At 44.8% G+C, this 22,667-nt stretch overlaps 1 protein-coding gene and 1 long non-coding RNA gene across 2 annotated transcripts; one reads left to right on the plus strand and one right to left on the minus strand.

Annotated features, from left to right (window-relative positions):
- Positions 1-1,622: 1,622 nt before the first annotated feature.
- On the plus strand, positions 1,623-22,145 carry TUBB (tubulin beta class I). Its single transcript, XM_061619244.1, has 4 exons — positions 1,623-1,879; positions 16,658-16,766; positions 17,854-17,964; positions 19,203-22,145. Exons 1-4 carry the CDS (start codon positions 1,823-1,825, stop codon positions 20,258-20,260), a joined length of 1,335 nt encoding a protein of 444 aa, XP_061475228.1. The 5' UTR covers positions 1,623-1,822; the 3' UTR covers positions 20,261-22,145.
- Positions 1,795-4,177, minus strand: LOC133380961 (uncharacterized). Its single transcript, XR_009761592.1, has 2 exons — positions 4,098-4,177; positions 1,795-3,807 (listed from the first exon to the last, which is right to left on the minus strand). It is a non-coding gene; the product is annotated as an uncharacterized LOC133380961 (long non-coding RNA).
- Positions 22,146-22,667: the final 522 nt, after the last annotated feature.

The following is a 22,667-nucleotide window of genomic DNA, read 5'->3' on the forward strand; positions in this document are numbered from 1 at the left end:
TTCCTATATTGACCATCTGGTGATGTCCATGTGTACAGTCGTCTTTCCGGTTGCTCAAAAAATGTATTCGCAAGAAACAAATTATTGGCTTCACAGAATTCAGTGTCTTTCTCCTGCTTCATTTCTGTCTCCTAAGCCCCATTTCCCCACAATTTCCTAGTTCTTCTCTGTTCCCTGCATTTGCATTCCAGTTCCCCATGATTATCAGCACATCTTGTTTTGGTGTGTGATCAATTTCTTCCTGTACTTCTGTGTAAAATCATAATTAAAATATACAATAAAAGAATCCTATTAAAACAATACAGCAATTAAAACATAATACCAGCACTAATTTATCATAGTTATTAGTTTATTTGTATGCTGCTTTTCTGTGGCAAACCATGCCCACAATGGCTTGCAATAAAACGAAAACACACAAAATATAGCAACACTTCAAAAATACCTTATTAAAAATTCAATCAAAACTAAGTGATAACATTGTGATTAAGCACAGAATCAAATTTACAACTGGCCTATTAATATCTTTAATATATTGCACTACGACTGGTCTGCTAATAATATACACCAAAAACTAATAATAAATGTTATTGTTATACAAATGCCAGTTCTCAACATTTCTGTCAGTTCAGTGTGCCTTTACATGCCCTTTGGCATGCACTTCCCAAAAACATCAGGCAAACAGGTACACTGTTGGTATTTAGGTGCCTGCTTAAAATTCTTTTGTTCTCCCAGGCTTTCTCTGAGGGTGATCCAGCTATGTTGAAATATTAAATAGATCTACTGATTTGTGATGTATATTGAACTTGTTTTATGAATGTAATATATGTTCATGCTCATTTAAAAGAATGTTGGTGGTATAGAAAAAATAAAACAGGACAAGGCTACCTAGAATGGAGAAAGTTTGATTCTCAAGGACTGGGGACTATTCTGGTCACCTTTGACAGTGAGCAAGTTTGTCTCTCACCACAACAGTGTCAACACAACAAGAGTTGGGAAGCAGTGGTACTTCAGATGTTGATGGACTACAACTCTCATCTCCCCTAGCCATTGGTCGAGCTGGCTGGTGCTGATGGGAGATGTGGCCCAACCTCATCTGGTTCCCTTTAAATATAATAAATCCTCTCCAATCGTTCCTGTGGGGAAAGGTTATGCCGTTACACTGTCCTCCATCACCACCCTTGGGTGGCCTGGCTATTGCTGACGTGGATCCAGTTCGCCTCCCTACACACACGCATATATATAATCAATGCCTGCCATAATGATAGGTATTCAGCTAGTAAAACATCTGCAACATGTTCTGGCACTCTCTACTGTAGTATCAATAGTCGCAGCGCCAGGAAAATCTTGCCTGGGATTTCGCAATAGCGATCTTCTTTTATCAATATGAGAGTGCCACCCCGTCACTCTGGCCCAAACCCGCTGGATAGCGATTTTCCCTACTACTCCCATTTTGTCACAACAAAAGGAAAACTGCAACTTTCAACAGCCCCCTACTCTATCAGCTACCACACCCAGCTCTGCCTTCCCCCTTCCACCACGTGTCTCTTGTTGCGACCATCCAATCAGCTCAGCGCCCCGATCCATTCCGACCAATCGGAGCTCGGCCGCCGGCCAGTTTATAAAAGCTTTGTCTCGCTCGCTCTTTAGCCTTCCTCGCCACCTCTTTAGAACGTTAAGCTCTTGTCGCCACGTTCGAAGAAGAGAACCTTGAGCTCCTTAACGTTCTGTATTAAAAAGAGCGGCGGCGTTGGTTTAGCCTAATATTTTTAAACATCCAAACTAAAAAGTGTGGGGAAATAATTGAAAAAACCCGCTAGGCAAAATGAGGGAAATCGTACATATTCAAGCTGGGCAATGTGGTAACCAGATCGGTGCTAAGGTGAGGATGGCATTTTTTTCCCGTGTGAATGCAGCATTAGGTTGGTGCTGTGAAAGGGTTAATAACTGGGGGAACGGGGAAGGGAAGGAGTGGGGCAAATCAATAAAAGGTGTAAAGCATTTGCCGCTGTGGCAGAGCCTCTTACGTTTTGACCATCGGTGCACCTAATTTTAAAATAAGGGCCAGAGAGCGAATCTTTTCTTCTTGTTTGGCGTGCGATCATTGCTAAATATAATCTGCTTTTCAAATGCCGTAAAGCGTTCTTTCCGTTCTCTATAAAGTAGGTTGGCTGCCTGCAGGCAATGGTGTTGTCCGGGTGGAAAGGATTTGGGCGGGAGGAGTGTATGTGTCTGTCCCGGTTTGTTTGCCAAAGCTACTAATGAATACCCATTTACTGATTTTTAAAATCTTCCTCTAAAGACACAGTGCCAAAGGGAGTGGGAGAACTGTTTACGGTTCTTAGTCCGTCACTGCCTTCCCTTAATAAATACTGCGATTTAAAATTGACGGGATTAGGCTCTAGGGCGGGTGAGTCAACTAAGAAAACCATATTCTCTCTCTCGCTCCCTCCCTCCCACTCCGCGTGGTGAGGGCGAGCGAGTGAGCGCGCCCGCTAATTTAGCCATCTAACGTTGCTTGCAGATTTAAGCGCCAAATCGGCTGCGGCAAGTAGGTGCGATTTGAATTTTTTTAAGGTGGCAGAAAGAGGGCGAACAAAAGCCTGGTCTGTCTCGTGGTGATGCTGAAGGAGGGTTTTCCCTTTCTCAGATGGGGGTATCAACTGGGTAAATAAAATACATAAATATACACGGATTCAAGCAGTGAAGGGGTGTGCGATTGTTTGGGAGGCAAAAGGGGGGTAGAATTGGGGGGCAAGGGTCTCGATTGCTGATCTCAAGGCATGTGGGAGGGGGCAATAACTCACATTACACAGCTGGGGGAAGGAGGGAGGGGGCAACTCCACCAAGAGCGTTGACTCCCTTCCCCAGAAGACATTACCACGTAATAAAAGGAGGTTCCTTCTACCCTCCCCTAAACTCTGTGCGGTTTATCTCTGCAATGGACGAGATTGACTTCTCGATCCACGCGGTGGTCAATTTCCGCTCCTTTGCTCCACCACGACCCTGGATTCCATGTCGGTTTCGGTGGCTTGAACGAGGATTCGTTCAAGTAAATGATTCGCCCGTAGGTTTGCCGGCACGTGCACTGCAAGCCTGTATACGGGTTTGCTCGGAAGTAAGCCCCCGCTGGGTTCCATTAAAGACCCCCCAGCCCACCTCGCAGCCTTCTTCAGTCTTGTCCTTTTTCTTATTTTAGGGGTTGTTTTGCGATGGGTTTCCTCCGCTTGTGGAAAAGCTCCCCTAATGTTCTCCATCTTTAGCAACAAAGTAGCCTCTGTCTTTGTTTTTAATCGCTACTCCAGAAATGTACGAGCTCGATTGTATTCTGCGAAGCTGCTATTTAGTAATAGAGCAGGGGGTCGATTTGCTGCTGCAGCCGCCTCAGAATCCCCCCTCCTCGGATCAAGGCAAGAGCCTTGCTGCAGCCTAGATCTGGAAGGGGCGATCTCCTCTCTCCCACATTTCTAACCATAGATTAAGGTGGGGTTTCCTCCAGAGTTTGTTATAATGTCTCACCATGCTTCTGCCTCCTTCATGCTCTTGGAATTCGGATCAAGAAGACGCTGTTCCCATCTCATTTTTTAAAAAAATTTACACTGCGGCCGTCCTTGCAATAGGCTAGTAACATAACCCAGTAGGAAAATCGGGGCGATGATCTCTCCCCCTCCCCAAGCATAACGGTATCCTTTCTTTTGCAAAAGAAGACAAGAAATGGCTGTCTGTTGTGATTTTGTTGCAACAATGGCCGTTAAATGTTGCAAAGAAAGATCTGGATTCTTTGTCTTAAAAAAAACCTTTCCTTTTGACCTAAAAAGAAAGGAAGGAGTTGGTTTTCTCTCTCTTCCCCTTCCCTTTTCTGCAAAGCAAAAGCCGTGTCTGGCGCCAAACGGCCCGTCCTCTTTTCCCCGCTAGCCCGCCCATCGTCTTCCACCCTTCTTTGTCTGCAGGCAGGAGAGCACGTGGCTGGAGGGCTCGCGCGTTTCCGATTCTTCTCTGCCCCCCCTTTAAATGTCTTGCTCACTGATTGCTCATGGATTCGCCCTTCCCCTCCCCCCCCCCAGTGTTGAGGCTCCCGGGCTTCGCCCCACCCCACTTACTGCCGTTTCCTTAGGATGATTGCTCTGTCTAGCGGCCAGGACACCATTATTGGTCCTTTGTGCTGTAATGGCGGCTGGCGGGCTGGGTGGGACTTTCCAGCAAATGAGAGGGGGCGGGGAGTTGTAGCTTTCTCTAGTGTGACTTCCTTGCAGAAACCCAAGATGGTGTGTGACCTAAAAACCTAACGGTCTTGTGGTATCTTCATTTATCCGGAGCAGGGAGATAAATCATTTTAGCCTGCTTGCATCGCCAGGTTATATTCCAAGCAAAGGAGCCTGGTCTTCTTGAGCCGGGCTTCCAGATAGATTTTTTTTTTTAAAGGTTCCGTTGGCATGTGGATTGCTCTTTAGATGTTGAGGTGGCTTGAATCCAGATTCAACTGTTTCTGTACAGTAGATGCAGACAAAAGCCCTCCATTTACTCTCCTTGGAGTAGCTCTATTAAAATTAATAGATGAGTGTTCCATAGCAGATATAAATTGGAGGATAGGGGTCTTATATGTATGCTAAGCAGCTCCTACAGGGAGTGACAGCTCTTAAGGTGCGTCCCTTACGACAGAGCTGGAAACAATGGCGGCTATCCTCTTGGCAGCTGCCTGCTGTCCCCACAGGGTAAAACTAAAGGGTAGCACCTGGGGAACTGTGTGATATGTATATATTTCCAGTTCTGTGCAAAGCTGGTTCTTTCTTTTAACTGGAAATTGTTCATATTTTCCAATTTCTCACATTGTTGGATGTAAATGAAAGTCAAAATGGTGGAGAGCTATTGTGAGGTGAATCTTTAAATGAAGTGATAACTTGTTAAAAATTGTATAGCTGATATGGGTCCCAGAGTACAATAGGGTAGAGGAAATAAATGACACATCAGAGTTTGGTAGATGTAAGCTTTGAGTTTTCACATGATTTGTCTCCATTGGGCAAAAACCTATGTTGCACCAAAGAACCATTTTGTCCACTTTTCTCACATTAAATAAGGGACACAATCATAATCCTGAGGGTAGCGTTTTTAGAGCTTGCCTGCTTCCAGATCAATTTGTTTTTAGAGACAGGCTAGCACAATGCCCATTTTGTCAGGCAAGGTGTGTGTGTAGAGAGAGGACTTTAAGGACCCTTTGGGAGATCAGAGTCCTCTGTTATCCATTGTGATGGGCAGAGCAGGGCAGGTTTGGGCATTGCTCTGTTGTCTGCCACTAAATGAATGGCAGCTCAGATGTGTTCATGGATGCCATTAGAAGGAGCTAAACCTGCTCTGAAAGCCAAGCCTGCTCCTTTCTGTATAGCTCCATCATGGCTTTTGTTTTGTGGCCACACTAAATATGACAGCATGTTGGAAGTTGTGGGATGGGAAGGTTACAAACTGACTTATGTCTGGTAAAAAAGAAATGTATAACTTGACACACTAACGTGTGTTGTAATTACAGATAAGGTTGCCTGGTTTTGCTGCACTGTCCTGTAGATCTTCTAGAGCAGCCTTTCCCAACCAGTGTGCCTCCAGTGCCAATGGTCAGGAAAGATGGGAATTGTGGTCCAACAACATCTGGAGGCACAATGGCTGGGAAAGGCTGTCCTAGAGGGAGTGTGTGCACATGTGTTAATATCAGCCTTCTCTCTGTTGCATTGGGGTGTGATGATCTGGAATAAAGGACAATAATTTAAGGGATGTAAGGGATAATGGTTGCATGACCTGAATACTCCACTGCTCCTAGGGGAATGTTTTTGCTTTTAAGATTTAGCCCACTGATCCAGCACCTGAAATTTCCCAGGTGCCCCACTCTACTTCACCTTTGTATGACCTACATTGCGGCACATGCTTTATATGCAGGAGGGTGTGTCTGCGCATCTCTGTTGGCACTTGATGAATTAAAAAAAAGAGGTGTTCGGTCTCCTGCAGCTGAGCAGCAGAATTCTTGGGTGCAATGAAGAGCATCTGTTGTCTATGTGTTTAACTATGTTTAGTTATTTTGTTATATTGTTTTAATGTGTTTGGTATATGTTTTTTTATTGTATATTGGATGTTTTTATGCTGTAAACCGCCCAGAGAGCTTCGGCTATTGGGTGGTATAGAAATATAATAAATAAATAATAAATCACTTATTTCGGGACTCTCCTCCCTATTTCCTTGGAACAAATGCTTCCTATCACAGCCCTTCATTCTGTAATCTGTTAGAGCTGCCAACTCCAATAGTTCCTTGGGTTGCCTTTTTCCTTTTTCTTGATGCAGTTTCTTGCCTGGTTGGGTCTGCAGTAGGGTGAGGCCAGACCAAGGGAGGCCCCTCCCACCTTTAGTATAGTGAAAAATTTATGGCTCTGCAGTGCCTTGGGTGTGTTTGGCCAGGACATAGCAGGCATCGGCATCCAGAGTTAAGTTTAGCTATTCCTTGGCAGAGCCTTCAAGGCAAAAATGAAGCCAGAGCCCTCGAGTGGAACAACTGTAAAGCATTGCAAGCTGTCAGATTTTTTAAACTTGGTGCAAACCGTGCACTTCTAGGATTGTCCATTCTTTTAAAACTAACACTCTTGGTTTAAATAACCAAACTTGTCCATACAATGCGATAGAGCTCAAGTGCTTCTTGTTTTTAAAAAGTGCTTTATTTCAAGTTAGCTTTTTCTAAAAAAATCATTATGTTTATATTTTACAAGGGTGTTAAATGGTTTTTTGGTATGATATGGTAGCTTCAGTAGGGTGTTAGGAGTGAGGGCCACTGAGCTGTTTGATTTAGCTAGTGTGGGTCAGATTAGCCATGGTGTACACTTGGCACTGAATAGCATTCAGTCCTGGCTCTGAATGTGCATCTGCTTATGTATTCCACTTCGCTTTGTGTTAAAGAATACACCTAAAAATCATAATGTGTGGAGTGGTTGTGAGTCTCTTCTTACCTTGGGGAGGGAATTCTCTAAATGAAATAATTGCTGCTTTTTGAATTATAGCAGAACTTTGTGCCACAGTATAGGAGACAACAATACTTTTTGATTTTCTAGTGTTATGATGGAATGCACTTGAAAAAAAATTGGCATGCATTTTAGCAATCCAGATAAACAATAAGTTGCACTTTTAAGATGGGAGAGGAACCCTTTTCTGCCCAAGGGCTGGATGCTGTTGTGGGCAACCTTCCAGGGGCCACATACCTGAGGTTGGTTGGGGCCAAAGGCAACAGTGATGGTTCTTGTATAGTAGGCAACATTCCGGATGGTTCTTGTATAGTAGGCTACATTCTGGATGTGCAAAAGTCCAAGGTTTCTCCACACGCTCTCCACCCAGGCAAGCAAAAGACAATATTATGGTTCAAGGACATACTGCAGCCAGGCAGTGAGCAGTGTGGCCTGGGAGATCCCCGAGGGATAGACGGAGAGACTTGGAAGGCTGCATTGGCCCCCAGGGCTGAGGTTCCCCATCCCTGCTCCAAGGAAAGTTTGGTCACAGCAAAGCTTATGCTCTTTGTCATACCTCCCTCCTCCCCATGCTCCAGTCAATGATAAGGCTATTATGTTTGGAGGTGAGCGAGTATAACTAATCTCTTTATTCCAAGTGCAACAGGGGAGCTACTTGAAGCAAAGACTGAGCTGTAGAATGAGCTCATTTTCTGCTCTTCACCCATGTATCCCAAAGGGTATATTTCTCCTTATGATGTGTTGGGAGGGGATGTGATTGATTGTGCCCTATTCTATTACCACATGGCTCCACCTTAACTCTAGGGCAGCCTCTACCACAGCCTTGCACCTTCCAGATGATGTTGGGCTACACCTCCCATCAGCCCCAGCCAGCATAGCCTTGCAGTCCAGCAACATCTGGAAGGTCATAGATTCCCTCCCATCTTGGTCTAAGGCTGTGTCTATGCTAGGGACTTGAAACATTCCTAGTAGTAATTCCCCTTCCTCAGAGAAGCCTGAAAACTGTAGGAACATAGGACAGAGGCAAGACATTAACAGAGTTCTGATAGCCTTAAACTACAATTCCCATTATTGTTTGGAGTGAGCTATGGTGGTCAAAGTGGTATAAAACTTGATAATGGCTTTGTAGTGTGGGTATGCCCTACCCATAAAAGTCCTCTACATTTTTTCCAGCTATTAAAGTAAGAAGGAAAGAGGAGTGCAGATTCCTCTTGGGATACACAAATCTACTAATGAGTCTTTGCTCATGTGAGCATTACTAGAGTGGGGCCTTTGTAGGGCTAACACCTTTTTAGAAGGCATGGCACAGAGCTCAGATACTTTCACAGTGCTCCAGCTGATGTGGGGTGGGAAATGGGTTCCTGTTCATTCTTTGTGTATAGTAAAAGAATATAACCTGTCCTCCTAAATTAATGCCAGCTGGAGTTTGCTCTTGGTCATGACAGTGTAGCCTACAATGTTTAACATTTCCTTCTTGAAATACCCTTCTTGAAATTCATTTTCATGCCCATGTGATAGCTGCAACCATCACATAATGGTCTTGCCATATGATCATGCAATGACTCTTCTTGATAGCTTTAATTTGTCCCTCCCTTCCAATAGCAGTAGTTGATATGCATAGCAAATGTTTCCATAATCATAGGCCTTAATCTACTTACTAGAACAAAATTGTAATTAAAGTTAAATATTAACTGATACGGGAATGTTCTCAAATGTGTGCATCTAATGGTGTTGCTAAAACATTCACAAGATAATACTTCATGCTCATATATAGCGCTTTACATAAATTTATCTTTGCAATCCTTAAATGCCCTTAAATATTAGCTAGATTGGCACTCTAATCCTACATGCGGTGGGGACTAGATACAGGCTGCCATCAATGCAGTTGGTGGCATTAGGCAAGAGGTGAGTGTTTCACCTGGTTTACAGATCAGGCTTGTCCATGATGCTACTCTGCTTTAATCTGGAATAGCAACAATATCTTGTTCCATATGAGTTAGGAGGATCCTTTCTTAAGGTCTGGAAAGGTAGCAAAAGCCATTTCAGTCACTCTGAGTGTGAACAGCAGGGTGATTAAATGTTAAGTGAATTATAATCATAAGAGGCTGTGCCATGGGGTGGGGGGAAGGCTGTGTGGATTACTTGCTCTACAATCCAAAGACTTGAAAGGGATTGGCTTTAGAAAGACCAATCCCAATCTCAGTGCAGGGTCTTGCACGTACAGCATCCCTGGCAGAAGCTTCTACTCTTCCAGCAGTGGAGAGTCCACCACCTCCCAAAGCAGTCTGTTCTGCTGTCTCAACCCCTCTTACCATAAGGAAGTTTCTCCTAAAGTTTAGCTGAAATCTGCATAGTAGCAATTTCCACCCACAGTCCTACCATCTGGTAGAATAGGAAACAAGTCTGCTTCATCTTCTACAAGGAGAGCCCATCTGCTTTTTAACAGGGGGAGCATGCCTTGAACTGAAAAAAGGCTGAAGGCCCCACAGCACTGACTCTGCCTCCCGGACTCTCTCCTATGCAATCAAGGTAGGCAAGGGTCTCTTTTAACCCCTTCCTTTCCCAGTGTGAGCAGCAAGAGAGGCTTTGGTAGAAGCCCCCCCCCCTTTATAACTGGATTCACAGAGAACCCAGATTGCAGCTGCGGTGCATAAGGAGACAACTGGGTGCTGCCTACTGCTGCTCACTCTGGGGGAGGAATGGTCTCGGCAGCCCCTTGGCTGTGTCTGTTTCAATATGGAATAAAGTAGTGGAGGGGTGTGGAAAGCTGGAGGCCAGACAAAATGTCTCCCGAGTAGAAATAGTCCACAATCTTGTAAGTGTCCCCCCAGAATTTAAAAGAGAACCTTGTCGTTGGAGAGCTATGGGAGAACTAGCAAGGGCTTGCTTCATCAACATTGGGTAGCTGGATTTCACGTAGGGTGAGAATAACGTGAACTTTGTGTCTGATTATGCTGCTTAATTTTTGTAGGGTGAAGTTAAGGTCTGCTCTGACTACCTTCTTTATTATTTTTTCCTTCCGAGCAGCTGTCTTTGTGGAGGGTCCCTTTGGGGGCATGAGGGCAGGGAATGGGAGGGCTGGCTCAAGCAGTCTGTGTCCCTCCTGTCAACCATTACCCCTGCGTAGAAAAATGTGTGGAATGTTTTGTCCAGCCACCCACAGCTGCGGTCTGAAGGGAGGTGATGGGGATTGGGAGGGAGGGGGAATGTCCTCAGAAATGGAAAATGGAGTTCTTTTTTCCTGTAGCATGAGATGGGTTCCTGTGACAGCTTAAGAGGCCTCCCTCCCCATTCATCACAGGGCACAGACAGATGGCTTTGTACAGTAACCCGTTCCCTGCTGGATGTAATTCCTATAGACATGGTGTGCCTGCATGGGTGATCTCTCTCTCTCTCTCTCTCTCTCTGAGAGTGTGTGTTAGATACGGGGAAGAGAGTTTGCACTATTTGCATAGTTTGTGTCTCTGCTAACCCCCTGCTCTTCAGTGGATTATGCTCTCTTCTCCAGCATAGCAGGCTTAAGGAAGGGGGTGATTCATCCTTTTGGAATGGAGTATTTGTGGCTGGGCAGTACTATCAAATGTCTTAAGGTCCTGGGAGAGCCACTTCAGGAGGGGCTGTACCACTGCTTCTCGAAGAACATAAGAAGAGCCTGCTGGATCAGGCCAGTGACCCATCTGCTCTAGCCTGTTACCATAGTGGCCAACCAGATGCCCATGGGAAGCCCACAAGCAGCACCTGAGCGCAATAGCACTCTCCCTGCCTGCAGTTTCCAGCAGCTGGTATTCAGAAACATATTGCCTCCGATAGGGGAGGTAAAATGCATCCATCAGGGTTTAGCCATTGATAGCCTTGTCCTCCATGAATTTGTCTAATCTTTTAAAGGCATCCAAGAGAAGTGCCTTGTTGCTCAGGATAGACGGCTGAATTTCTAAATACTACTTGTCCCCAATTGATGCTGGATTCTGAAAAAGGAGAATCTAGGGTGAACCTAGCTCCCCACATCATCCTATATTTCCTGTTCTGTCTGGACTCGAGATAGGCATCAGGAAATTTGGGTATTCATTTATGACCCTCCAGTTTCCTTCTGGGCCCCATCAGATTACCTGATTACAGGGTAAATTACCCTAAGTGCACATGTACTTTTTGTTGTGTTTATATCTGGTGCTCATATAGCCTAGTTCTCTGTTGTTGTTGTTGTTATGTGCCTCCAAGTCAACTACGACTTATGGGGACCCTATGAATCAGTGACCTCCAAGAGCATCTGTTATGAACTACCCTGTTCAGATCTTGTAAGTTCAGGTCTGTGGCTTCCTTTATGGAATTAATCCATCTCTTGTTTGGCCTTCCTCTTTTTCTACTTCCTTGTGTTTTCCCAAGCATTATTATCTTTTCTAATGAATCATGTCTTCTCATTATGTGTCCAAAGTATTATAACCTCAGTTTCAGCATTTTAGCTTCTAGTGATAGTTCTGGTTTAATTTGTTCTAACACACAATTATTTGTCTTTTTTGCAGTCCATGGTATCCGCAAAGCTCTTCTCCAACAAGATTAGTTCTCTGGGGCCATTGAAAATACACAATGAACTGAGATGCAAGCACATGGCACTCTGTATTTCTCATGTCCCGGGTGAAGAGTAACAGGGGCTCCCATTCTGTATCTCAGCTGCAGAGATTGGCATGTCTGAGTAGCTAATGTGTCTTATCAAGGGGAGGAGAGCTCTAAAAACACCTCTGTTGCTGTTTGCATTGGGAAGGAGAGGTCTAGCACCCTTGACCTGTCCTGACTCTTGGCTCATGCTCCCTTGGGAGCATTCCACAAGATGCATGCAATCCCTTTTTCTCTTGTGGCCTTAAGTCCTCTTCTAGCAAAAATATATTATCTTTTGTCCATGCAGGCCTTTTGGGAAATGTTTTCAAATTCTGCAGATTTGTTGGGTTAACTATGTTTGTGTTGTGTTAAATTTGTTAGCTGCCTGAGCACTATATGGGCCTTTGCCCATCACATGATTCCATTTGTGCAAGGCAGAAAAGAGGATCATGCTTGCTGGCCTTGTCCCCTCCCTAATTAATGTCCATGTGTTGGGGCTGAAAGTCTGAAGCATAGGCTCTTGGCTCCAACATGCTGATAGTGGTGGAGCTTAGCTGACACAGGGCAGAGGGGACGAGGCCAGTGAACACTTAAATGAGGCTCCTTGTGCTGACCCAGTAGACAGTGGGGTATGTATCTTCTGAATCTGTCCAGGAAACTCTGGTGTTGTGCCCTCTGGCTCTCCTGGAGAATCTTGGCTGTTGGGCTTTCCTTGGGTCTAATGGGGTGCCCTCAACTTATTTTTCTCCCCTGCCTAGGGCTTTGGGAGGTCTAGCTTCCAGAAAGAGCTGTAATCCCCCTGCGGGGAATTGAGCCACAAAAGCTGGATACAAGCGGCTTAACCTTGGTCTTTTGCCATCTGTCCAGTCCATGTTGTTGAAAGCTTGTTGGTGCGTGTGAGAAATCTTGCTTGTGTTCCAAGCAGCTGGCCTAAAGATACTGAGGCTGGGGGAGGGGGGGAAGGCATACTAACCTATCTAAAAGGGATTCTGTCCTGGCTTGGTTAATGGGGATGGGGTGGGTGTGGTGTGGCCATGCTAGCAGGTGCAGTATCCATAAACATGTGTCACAAACATAGGCACCTTGTTAGAATCTCAGCTGCAGCAGGTGGCTTGTGCTTCTGCGTGGGTTATATATGTCTGCATGCCATGAATCTTAGATTTAAATTGGGAGCTAGGCTGTTGGCTCAGTGGGGCCCGTAAAGCATTTCCTATTTGCCACCTTGGTCAGGGGGGATGGGTGAATGGGCAGGTCAACAGCAATGGTGGTTTGGAGTAAGGGGTAAAAACTTGCCAAGTCTCTTTAACAACATAAAACAGGAGGCTAATGAAACATGGCTACCCTCCATTTTCCTAATTGAGGCCTCCTGCCATTTTGAAAGCTTTCACAAATCATTCTTGTGGCATTGAGGATGCCTATACAGCCCCCCTCCCCCATGCTGCTGATTAGGGTATCTTTCTGTCCTAACTGTGTTCCTCCTGTTGGAGGACCCAAATACATTGTGTGCAGAATATATTGTTCTTTTGTTACCACAGTGATAGTTTCGCTCCCCTCCTCAGAATTTGGAGCAAAATGTTCTATTTATTTTCCTCTTTAGTTGCAAGCAATGCATTTTTTTAAGACCTGGAGGTGGGGTGGAGAGGAAACAGATTAATGCGGGGAATTTTAAACTTGGGATCCCTGGAAGTTTTATGTCAGTAATGACAGGCCAAGCTTCCCTAAAAAGACAACTTGTCTATCTGTGGCAACAGGGCTGTGGAGTCGGTACGCCAGACCTTCGACTCCTCTATTTTTCTACTGTCCGACTCCCTTCATAAATGGCAAATGCATATTAACTAGTAATAACAAATTTACTGTAGTAAAATGGTAGCACAAGGCATTTCATCACCACCACGTGAATCCAGAGCTTGGAAAAGTTACTTTTTTAAACTACAACTGCCATCAGCCCCAGGGATTGGGCTCGTGGGAGTTGTAGTTTAAAAAAGTAACTTTTCCAAGCTCTGGATTCACGTGGTGGTGATGAAATGCCTTGTGCTACCATTTTACTACAGTAAATTTGTTATTACTAGTTAATATACATTTGCCATTTATGAAGGAGTCTGAGTCGGTACATTTCTACCGACTCCACCCAAAATTGCTTCCGACTCCGACTTCACGACTCCGACTCCACAGCCCTGTGTGGCAATCTTCCCCTGCAAAGTGAAACCACAGGGGAGTGTGTCAATGGCTCTCAAAGCTTTTCCACAGGTCACTTTAAAATTGCTAGGAAGGATGTCTTGGGAGGTAGTTTAATAATCTTTTTAATAACCTCTTTTCTTCAGCACTAGAATCATCAAAACCAGCACCACTTTACAAAACCATGGATGTGGCTCTAGACCAGGCTGCTGAGAGGGGCCCACTTTAACTGGTATATTTAGGGATCTGTAAATTTTATCTATTTAAAATATTGCAGTGCCACCTTTAAGGGGGGAAAGTCCTCCCAAGGTGGTGTACTATTAAAATACAATACAGTATAACTACATCAATAAAGTCAGCAACAGCAGTGAAAATAAACAACTATTCAGCCAAAATACAGAACTAGCAACAAAAGTCATCAACCGACACAACTCAAGGAAAAGCAGATAAAAACCAGAGGGCTATCCTGAATTGTTAGGGCTTGTCAGTGAGCAGCTGATAAAGGGTTCTAGAGAGATGGGGCCACTGCAGAAAAGACCACCCTCAATACATTTGGCCCTAGTCAAAATGCTTCTTGCCTCCATTGTTGTGGTGGAGAGGGAAATAACTCAACAAGGTACAAGGTACTCAACAAGGGCAAGGCACAGATAATCCTCACCTTTTGGAAACCTCTCTGAACAGACATTGTTCCCTAGTGGATCATTCCCCCAGAGTTTTCTGCAACACGCTTGGTTCTGTGGTAGAAAACCATTGGTCTAATGGTTTGCACTAGGAGTTTAGGATTCTCTGGAAGGAAAGGTACTGGTGGCTTAGAGCAGTATTCTTCAGCCTTGGGTCCTCAGATGTTCTTGGGCTAAAGCTCCCATCATCCCTGACGGTTGGCTAAGCTGGCTGTGGCTGACGGAAGTTGTAGTCCAAAGGTTGAAGAACACGGGCTTATAATAAAGTGGAATTCTAGTGGTTTCTAGCAGTGGTGGCAGGCCAGCTGGGAACCTGGGGCCAAAGAATCTCTTCAGTAGGAGTAAATCAAGAAAACAGATCTACGGGGCTGCTGCTTCCTGCAGGAGAGAAGTGGGCTCTGGCTAGACATCTCTTGAGTATGAAGTTGGTGCCCCCTGGGGTTCTCTGGAGAGGGGTATTTACTTAGCCCAGGGCAGAGGGAGGCCACTGGACACTACTTGAGCTGTGGCCAATGGCCATTTTCCCAGGGCTGGCGTTCAGGGAGAACAAGGCAGTGCTTGTGTTGGCTGCTCCAGCTGCTGACTCAGCCCATCTGCCTTTTCAGAGGGAGATGTTAATAGTCTGTCCTTTTTTAAAGAGAAAAGATACATGACTGGTATGAAGCAGTAGGAGTTGGAAGGGAATAGGAGCGGAGATGCTCCTTTTAAGGTAGTGGGGAAAGCAGTCTAGTGTTTTCTCTCTCTCTCCCATTCATACTCATGCTTTTCTCATATCTGCATTCTGGGTCTTAATTTGGATGGAAGTTGGGCCTTGGAAACAGTTTTCATTGTTCAGGTTCAGCCCTGGAGCAATCTAAGGTGGTCATGAGTAACTCAAGAGCATGTGCAGAGTCTACTCCTCTCATCACTGAATAATCGTCGCCCATCCCTTGTGTTTGCACTAGGGTGCAGAGCTTGTAGCTGAAGAGTGCTGTGCCATGTTAATTAGGGCTGCAACCTTTTGTCAACAATATATATTTAACGGGGTTGTTAATCTTTTTGGGCCCATGGGTACACTTTCAAACCTGTGAAACTGTTGTGGGAGCTGCACACTCTGCAATCAAGCACACAGCACAACCTATTCTATTGGCTTTCTGATCTTTGGGTTGGGCTGTGTGGGTTGGGGGATAGCTTCTACTTTGTTGTTTAGTTTTATTGCTTGTTTTTTGATGTTTATATACTTTTATGTTTGATGTTTATATGCCTTTATTTTGTATGTCACTCAGAGTGGCTGGGTTTCCAGCCAGATGAGCGACTAATAAATCGAATAAAATAAATACAATAATAAATAAATAATAATGCTTCTTTCAAACCTAATTTCAGTGGGGGGGAGGGGAAACCCTGTGGGTGTCCGGTAAGGCCTCTGGTGCCAGGTTAGTGACCCTAATTAAATAAATCAACGAACTGGGGATTCTTTTTTATTTGGGAATTACTTCTTAGAAAGGTTTTTAAAAAAAACAAAAACAAAACAAAACACATGCTACTTAAAACTTCAAATTGCAGGCACCGTCTGAGAAGAGGTAAAATCACAATACAGTTAATATATATGTAAAAAATAAAATATAAAAGTTAAAAATGCATAAATACACAACATTAAAAGTAACAATGGCAGAGATTATGGGTAAAAATGATCTTAGTGGGCAAAAGTGTGCCAGAATTAAACTGTTAACTAGTTGATGGAAAAGCAACCGGAAGGGGCCACCCATATTACACAGGGTGAAGTGTTCCACAATATAGGTGAAAAAGCCCTATCTCATGTAGGCATCACCAACTGTGCCTCCACCCTAGGTGGAAGTGCCTCTCATTCTTAGGGAGTGGACCGGGTAGTAGGGGAGGAGGCAATCTCTTGGGTATCCTGGGCCCAAGTCATTTAGTGCTTAAAGATGTCAACACTTTGAATTGTGCCTGCACTACAGGACAGGTGTAACGTGGTCCCTCTAACATCCTTGCTGCTGCATTCTGGGCAACAGCAACTTCTGAAGACTCTTCAAAGGTAGCCTCACTTAGAGCATGTTGCAGCAATCCAGTATTGATGCAACTTAAGGCTTGTCTTACAGCAACCAGATGTGACTTCCTGTCTGATTCAATTACATGGATGGGAGCTGCAGATGCGGACCTTCTCCATTGTTGCTGTGAGGGCTGTGCTGACACCCGTTAACTTGAATCTTTTCTGTTTATTCCCTGCAGTTCTGGGAGGTGATTAGTGATGAACATGGGATTGACCCCACTGGAACCTACCATGGCGATAGTGACCTACAGCTTGATCGCATCAGTGTTTACTACAATGAAGCCACAGGTAAGCCTTCCCCCCCCCAAAATGTTTTGGTCCACAAAGTTAGTTTTAAAATGGCCATTATCTTGAGTACCTTGCCCGCATTTTCTCTGGCTTCGTTACTATTCCATCTCATTATGCCTTTTGTCCGTGGCATAGGAAAAGGGAATACGGGAAGTGTCTGAAGAGTGGGTGTGCCTGTATATTCTGAGCATCCAAAATCATACCGCTTGAGTTCAGTGCCACTTCCAGGCTTTGAGAATATCATCTTTCATTGTGTTAGCTTTTTTATATTTAAAAGCAAGTTTTTAGCCCTTAACTGCTGGAGGGGAGAAGAGGCAAGCCTCAAAATGGTTCTTGGAAAGATGTTGCTGTACTATAATAATCCAACCAGGAAAGTTTCTACCAAATGAGTATGGCAGCTGGCTCTTAAAGTTCCCTTCATCTCCCAGTACCATTTTGACACTTGTCTTCCCCCGCCCCTTTTGTATTTGGTGCTGCCCTCTTCTTCCACGCCCTTCCTCTTGCTGAAGGGATAAGCCTGACATGGTTTGGGCAAGACCAAAATTGTTTCCATTTCCTTCATTCCTTGTTACTGTGCCTGCCAGGGATCTATATGGGAGATTATTCCCACTTGGAATCAGTGGAATATATGAAGAATCCTTGAGCTCAAACGGATTTGGTGAGCCTGCCTGTGTTGTCAGCCCTAGCACTCTTTTGCTCCCTCATCCCACTGTCCCTAGAGACTCTGCAAAGAGATGAAGTATGAATTTATTCAAACATACCTTCTCAAAAAAGTGATTTTTTGTATTATGCTTAATATTCTATCCTACATGGAAACCCAAATTCTAATGCTGGAAACTGAAAAGCTATGAAAAGTATGCGTTTATGTAGTTGGTGCACCATGTTCTTGTTCACTCCAACTTCAAAGTACCCACCTGCCCTAATCACTTCCCATTGTCTAAAGGCCTAGCAAAACCAACTTCATGAGAGCAAGAACTTGAATGGATATGAAGTCAGCAGCTTGATCAAGATCTGTCTGATGGGATGATGTATGGGAGCTGGAGTGGTCTTTTTGTTGCATCAGATCTGAGGTATTTTTTTCTCCTAGGTGGCAAATACGTTCCTCGTGCCATCTTGGTTGATTTGGAGCCAGGAACTATGGACTCAGTGAGGTCTGGACCATTTGGCCAGATCTTCCGACCAGACAACTTTGTATTTGGTAAGATGCAACCTGAACCTTTCTTGGTTTTTTCCTATAGTTGGTGGAAGGGGGTGCAGGACTGCAGCCATCTGACTTGGTTAGGTGAACAAATGTGCTCCTTAAACTAGCTGTGTTGACTTTTTTATCATGGAAGGGAGAATAGGTTGCTCACATAAGTCTAGCAGCTGCCCCAAAAGTCCTCTGACATTGGGTACAGGATGGTCACCTTCAAAATGTGTGCAAGGGTGAGTGAAATGCCACTGAGTCCTGAGCAAATCAGAATTGTTGGGGGTGGAACATACTCACTGGGAATTTTTGCAGCACTCTAGTAGAATTGTCTGTCTGGAAAGCCCTTTAGGGAAGTGTTAACATTTTGTGAGGTCCTGGCCAGGGAAGCCCAAGGGCTGCATTCCCTTGTGGGCAACTTTTTGTGTGTGTGTGTGTGTGGGTGACATACCAGTGGTAGGCAGGGACAAATGCAAAAGCGGGCAGAGCAATGGATGTGACTCTTACCTCTAGTACAGTAGTTTACTTTCCATCTGTGCACCCTAGACGGTTGACCCATCTCTGAGCTAGACAAAAGCACTGTGCCAGACTCCAAAACTGGTGTGTTAAAAGAACATTAAAGCTTGCCTGTAAAGACTTCCCAATGGCCTGAACAGTTTCACCTAGGGAGGTGTGTGTCTGTGGGAGAACTGTGGCCCTCCCAAAAGTTGTTGGACTCCAATTCCCATCAGCTTCAGCAAGCATGGGGAAGGGTCAGAGATGGTGGGAGATGGAGTCCAGCAACATCTGGAGGGCACCAAGTTCCCCACACCTGTTCTAGTGGAGAAATATCCCAAGGTGGCACATTATTCCATGTGGACACAGCACTTTGGGGCTGCCTCTTGGACCACTTGCTTGCATTATATGGATTGGTTTGTCTGTCCCATTTGGCAAAGTTCCAGCCTCCGTAATTGTCGGCCTTTACTGTTCCCCACTTCTACCCAAATTAGGCCATGTTAATGAGACCAACATCTTGGGCTTATGTAAGCAGAATGCTCAAATGAGCGTCATCTGACTGGTTTTCTTAAAAGATGTTGCGCAAGAGAGGTGTTCCTTGCTAAGAACTGATCTAGTTTAACGTTTGGGGAGATGTACTGAATGAATGTGAATGGGCTGGAAAGCCAACAGAGCAGGCACTAGCTGAGGGGGAGACAAAGTCACTTTGGCCCAAGCTTTATGGTTTCTCTCCCACCTTATCCTGCCTCATACAGGCCAGAGTGGAGCTGGCAACAACTGGGCCAAAGGTCACTACACAGAAGGTGCTGAGCTGGTGGATTCAGTCCTGGATGTGGTCAGGAAGGAAGCAGAGAGTTGTGACTGTCTGCAGGGTTTCCAGCTGACCCACTCTCTGGGTGGCGGAACCGGTTCTGGGATGGGCACCTTGCTGATCAGCAAGATCCGTGAAGAGTACCCTGACCGCATCATGAACACCTTCAGTGTGGTGCCATCTCCTAAGGTCTCTGACACAGTGGTGGAGCCATACAACGCCACCCTCTCAGTGCACCAGCTGGTAGAGAACACAGATGAGACCTACTGCATTGACAATGAAGCCCTCTATGACATCTGCTTCCGTACCCTCAAGCTCACCACCCCTACCTACGGCGACCTTAACCATCTGGTCTCTGCCACCATGAGTGGTGTAACTACCTGCCTCCGCTTCCCTGGACAGCTGAACGCTGATCTCCGCAAGCTGGCAGTCAACATGGTCCCGTTCCCCCGGCTCCACTTCTTCATGCCTGGGTTTGCCCCCTTGACCAGCCGTGGCAGCCAACAGTATCGTGCCCTGACGGTGCCAGAGCTGACACAGCAAGTTTTTGATGCCAAGAACATGATGGCAGCATGCGACCCCCGCCATGGGCGCTACTTGACCGTGGCAGCTGTCTTCCGGGGCCGTATGTCCATGAAAGAGGTGGATGAGCAGATGTTGAACGTGCAGAATAAGAACAGCAGCTACTTCGTAGAATGGATCCCCAACAATGTCAAGACAGCCGTGTGTGACATCCCTCCTCGTGGTCTGAAAATGGCTGTCACCTTCATTGGCAACAGCACAGCCATCCAAGAGCTCTTCAAGCGCATCTCTGAGCAGTTCACAGCTATGTTCCGCCGTAAGGCTTTCCTCCACTGGTACACAGGTGAGGGCATGGACGAGATGGAGTTCACAGAAGCAGAGAGCAACATGAACGACCTGGTCTCCGAGTACCAGCAATACCAAGATGCCACAGCCGAGGAAGAAGAGGATTTCGGTGAAGAGGCTGAGGAAGAAGCATGAGGCTAAATCTACTACCATTAAAAAAAAATTAAATAAAATCCGCACAAAATAAAAATTAAAAAAAAAATTGCATCTCCATGTTCTATTTCTTTTCCCCTTCTTCTGAAGCCTAGTCTGTCAACCCCTTTGTCCACGCTTCTCTTAATGAGTCAGTCTTTGTTTTAACACTTGCTTGAGGTTATCTTGACTCTTCTTCTTTGTGTTTCTTCTCAGTGGTGGGAACAGCCTATGGTTGATTAACAAAGGAAATGGTGACTAGGGAGTCCCTTGAGAGTGACTAAATGGAGCCAGTGTGAAAAGTGGAGTTCTGTCTTGGCTACTATCCATGATTAAAGTTCTTATTAGTCCCCAGAATAAGTAGATAAATTCTTTCCTCATCCTGATCTTCACTACCACAGTTAATCATGTGCACTATTAGCTAAGCTTTGTGAAAGGGGAAGGTGGTTCAATACTCTCCTTGGACCCATACCAGACAAGTAGAAAGGCAGCTGAATTAAAATGGAGACATGTTCCTGAAATGAATACGTCCTGTCTAGTTTGGCTTTAGTAGAAAATAATTTGGCTTCTGTTAATGTGAGCCACAAACCATTGATTTCAGGTTGCATTTGCTAATAGGCAGGGGTTTAGTTTTGGGGAAGCCTGCAGAATGGAATGCTAAAATGTTTTGCAGTCTCATAGATTTCTACCTCAGCAGGTGTCTATAAATGTTCCCTGGTCTGTTATCTTCCCCAGATATTTGCTTTTGAAGAAACTGCCCCCTCAAACATCTTAACACAACTAATATTAACGTGGAAGGGTCTTGCTGACTACGATGACAAAATGATTGTTCTCTTTGCGGGAACCATATTGTCAGATGTCTTTGGCTACATGGTTTTGACACTGTGTGCCTGCAATATAGAAGTGCTGGGTATGCCAGACTTCACATCCTTGCCTCTTCATTAATGCTCATTGCTCCCAGGATGTATGCAAATGTGTATCGGTTCATCTGCTCATTCAAAATCTGAGCCTATGGTCAGGGATGACAGCTAGCTCCTGACTTGGCAGTTGCTTTTTTTAGTATCTGTTCCACAACAGTTGCCTTATTAAAATGTATTTCAAATGAAGGGAAGAACAGAATACACTCATTTTTGTCTGGAATAATGTTTTGAGACTTGAATCCTATCAAAGGTTAAGGTGGAAAGACTGGGACTTTGTTGACAGGTCTGGGGGAAAGTGCTAGTGCTAGACCACTGATGTGCACACACTGCTTGACAATGTGTCTTCTAAGGTAATTGAACTAAACACAAGTAGTATCAGATTGCAAGGGGGTCTGTCACCATTGAAGAAGCTGTCTGCCGTCTGAAGAAATAACTGTACCACTGCAATATTTTTAAGTAACCAAGGCTTAATTTGCTTTTGCTCACAGCTGTCAAAACAGGTCAAAACTAAAAGATCAGTGAAGAATCATGGAGGTTAGCATTAAAAATGCCAGCAAAGACCTGCTGCACACATATAGCATGTAGGAGAGTCTGTCCAAATAGGGGGTGGGATACCATATTTGAGTATTCTGTGGGTTGGGGAGAGAAACAACTAGCCTGAGCACTCTTGACTGAACTTTTTTTCCATTTCAGTGAGCAATTTATCCATGGCAATACCCCAATATCAGTCTGAAATTTTAAAAAGCCTACTAACCAGTCTCCATGTTGCTGTTTCTGTAGCCCAGGCTGTTGCTATTAATGTTGAAGCTGGCTTTTTTACTCTCTTGCTTATTGCCTCAGCTTCTCCCCATCTTCCTCCTCACTTATTTTTTTCCTCTCATCTTACTCTTTTTTAAAGAAAAAAAACATCCCTGCTTTTTCATATTGAAAAGATGTCTTTGAACAAAAATAAAAGGGTTTTTGTTTTCTTTTTGTGTTGAGTGTTATCACTGCCCCTTATCCTTGCACATCAAGACAATGGAAAAACTGGCCTCTCCAGCACCTGCTTATCCCATTTTTACTTGTAGAATGTGGCTTTGGGGGAAAATGCCTAATTTATCCCATAAAGCAGCAGTGCAGAATCTGCGTTCCTCCGGAGGTTGTTGGCCTCTCCTGACCAGGAGCCATACTGGCTGAGGCTGATTAGAGCTGAGTACAGCAACATCTGGAAGGTTCCCCATTTCTGATGCAAAAAGTATTTAACAGTACAACTGAACTTGGCAACAGCTGTGTTGGGTCATGTTTAAGGGAACTGAAACCAGTACAAGTTCAAAAACTAGCTCAGTAGGCTCCATATCAACAGTCTGGTTGTGTGTGCATGTAGGTATGAGAGCTTATGAGCTCTGGGGCTACTACTTCCTTGGGTTTGAGCTGGGGAGGTAGAGGATAGGAGTAGCAAAGGAGGGGTTGAGAGCTGCGGTGGTGAAAGTTGTTATAGTTAAAGTAAAATG

This window comes from Rhineura floridana, chromosome 3, assembly GCF_030035675.1.
Source record: "Rhineura floridana isolate rRhiFlo1 chromosome 3, rRhiFlo1.hap2, whole genome shotgun sequence".
Taxonomy (NCBI): Eukaryota; Metazoa; Chordata; class Lepidosauria; order Squamata; family Rhineuridae; genus Rhineura; species Rhineura floridana.

What these genes read in the sequence shown, in the direction of transcription:
- TUBB (XM_061619244.1), top strand. Translation starts at nt 1,823, where the DNA reads ATGAGGGAAATCGTACATATTCAAGCTGGGCAATGTGGTAACCAGATC. An exon ending in GTAACCAGATCGGTGCTAAG is followed by an intron (nt 1,880 to 16,657) that starts GTGAGGATGGCA and finishes TATTCCCTGCAG; the next exon opens with TTCTGGGAGGTGATTAGTGA. An exon ending in TTACTACAATGAAGCCACAG is followed by an intron (nt 16,767 to 17,853) that starts GTAAGCCTTCCC and finishes TTTTTCTCCTAG; the next exon opens with GTGGCAAATACGTTCCTCGT.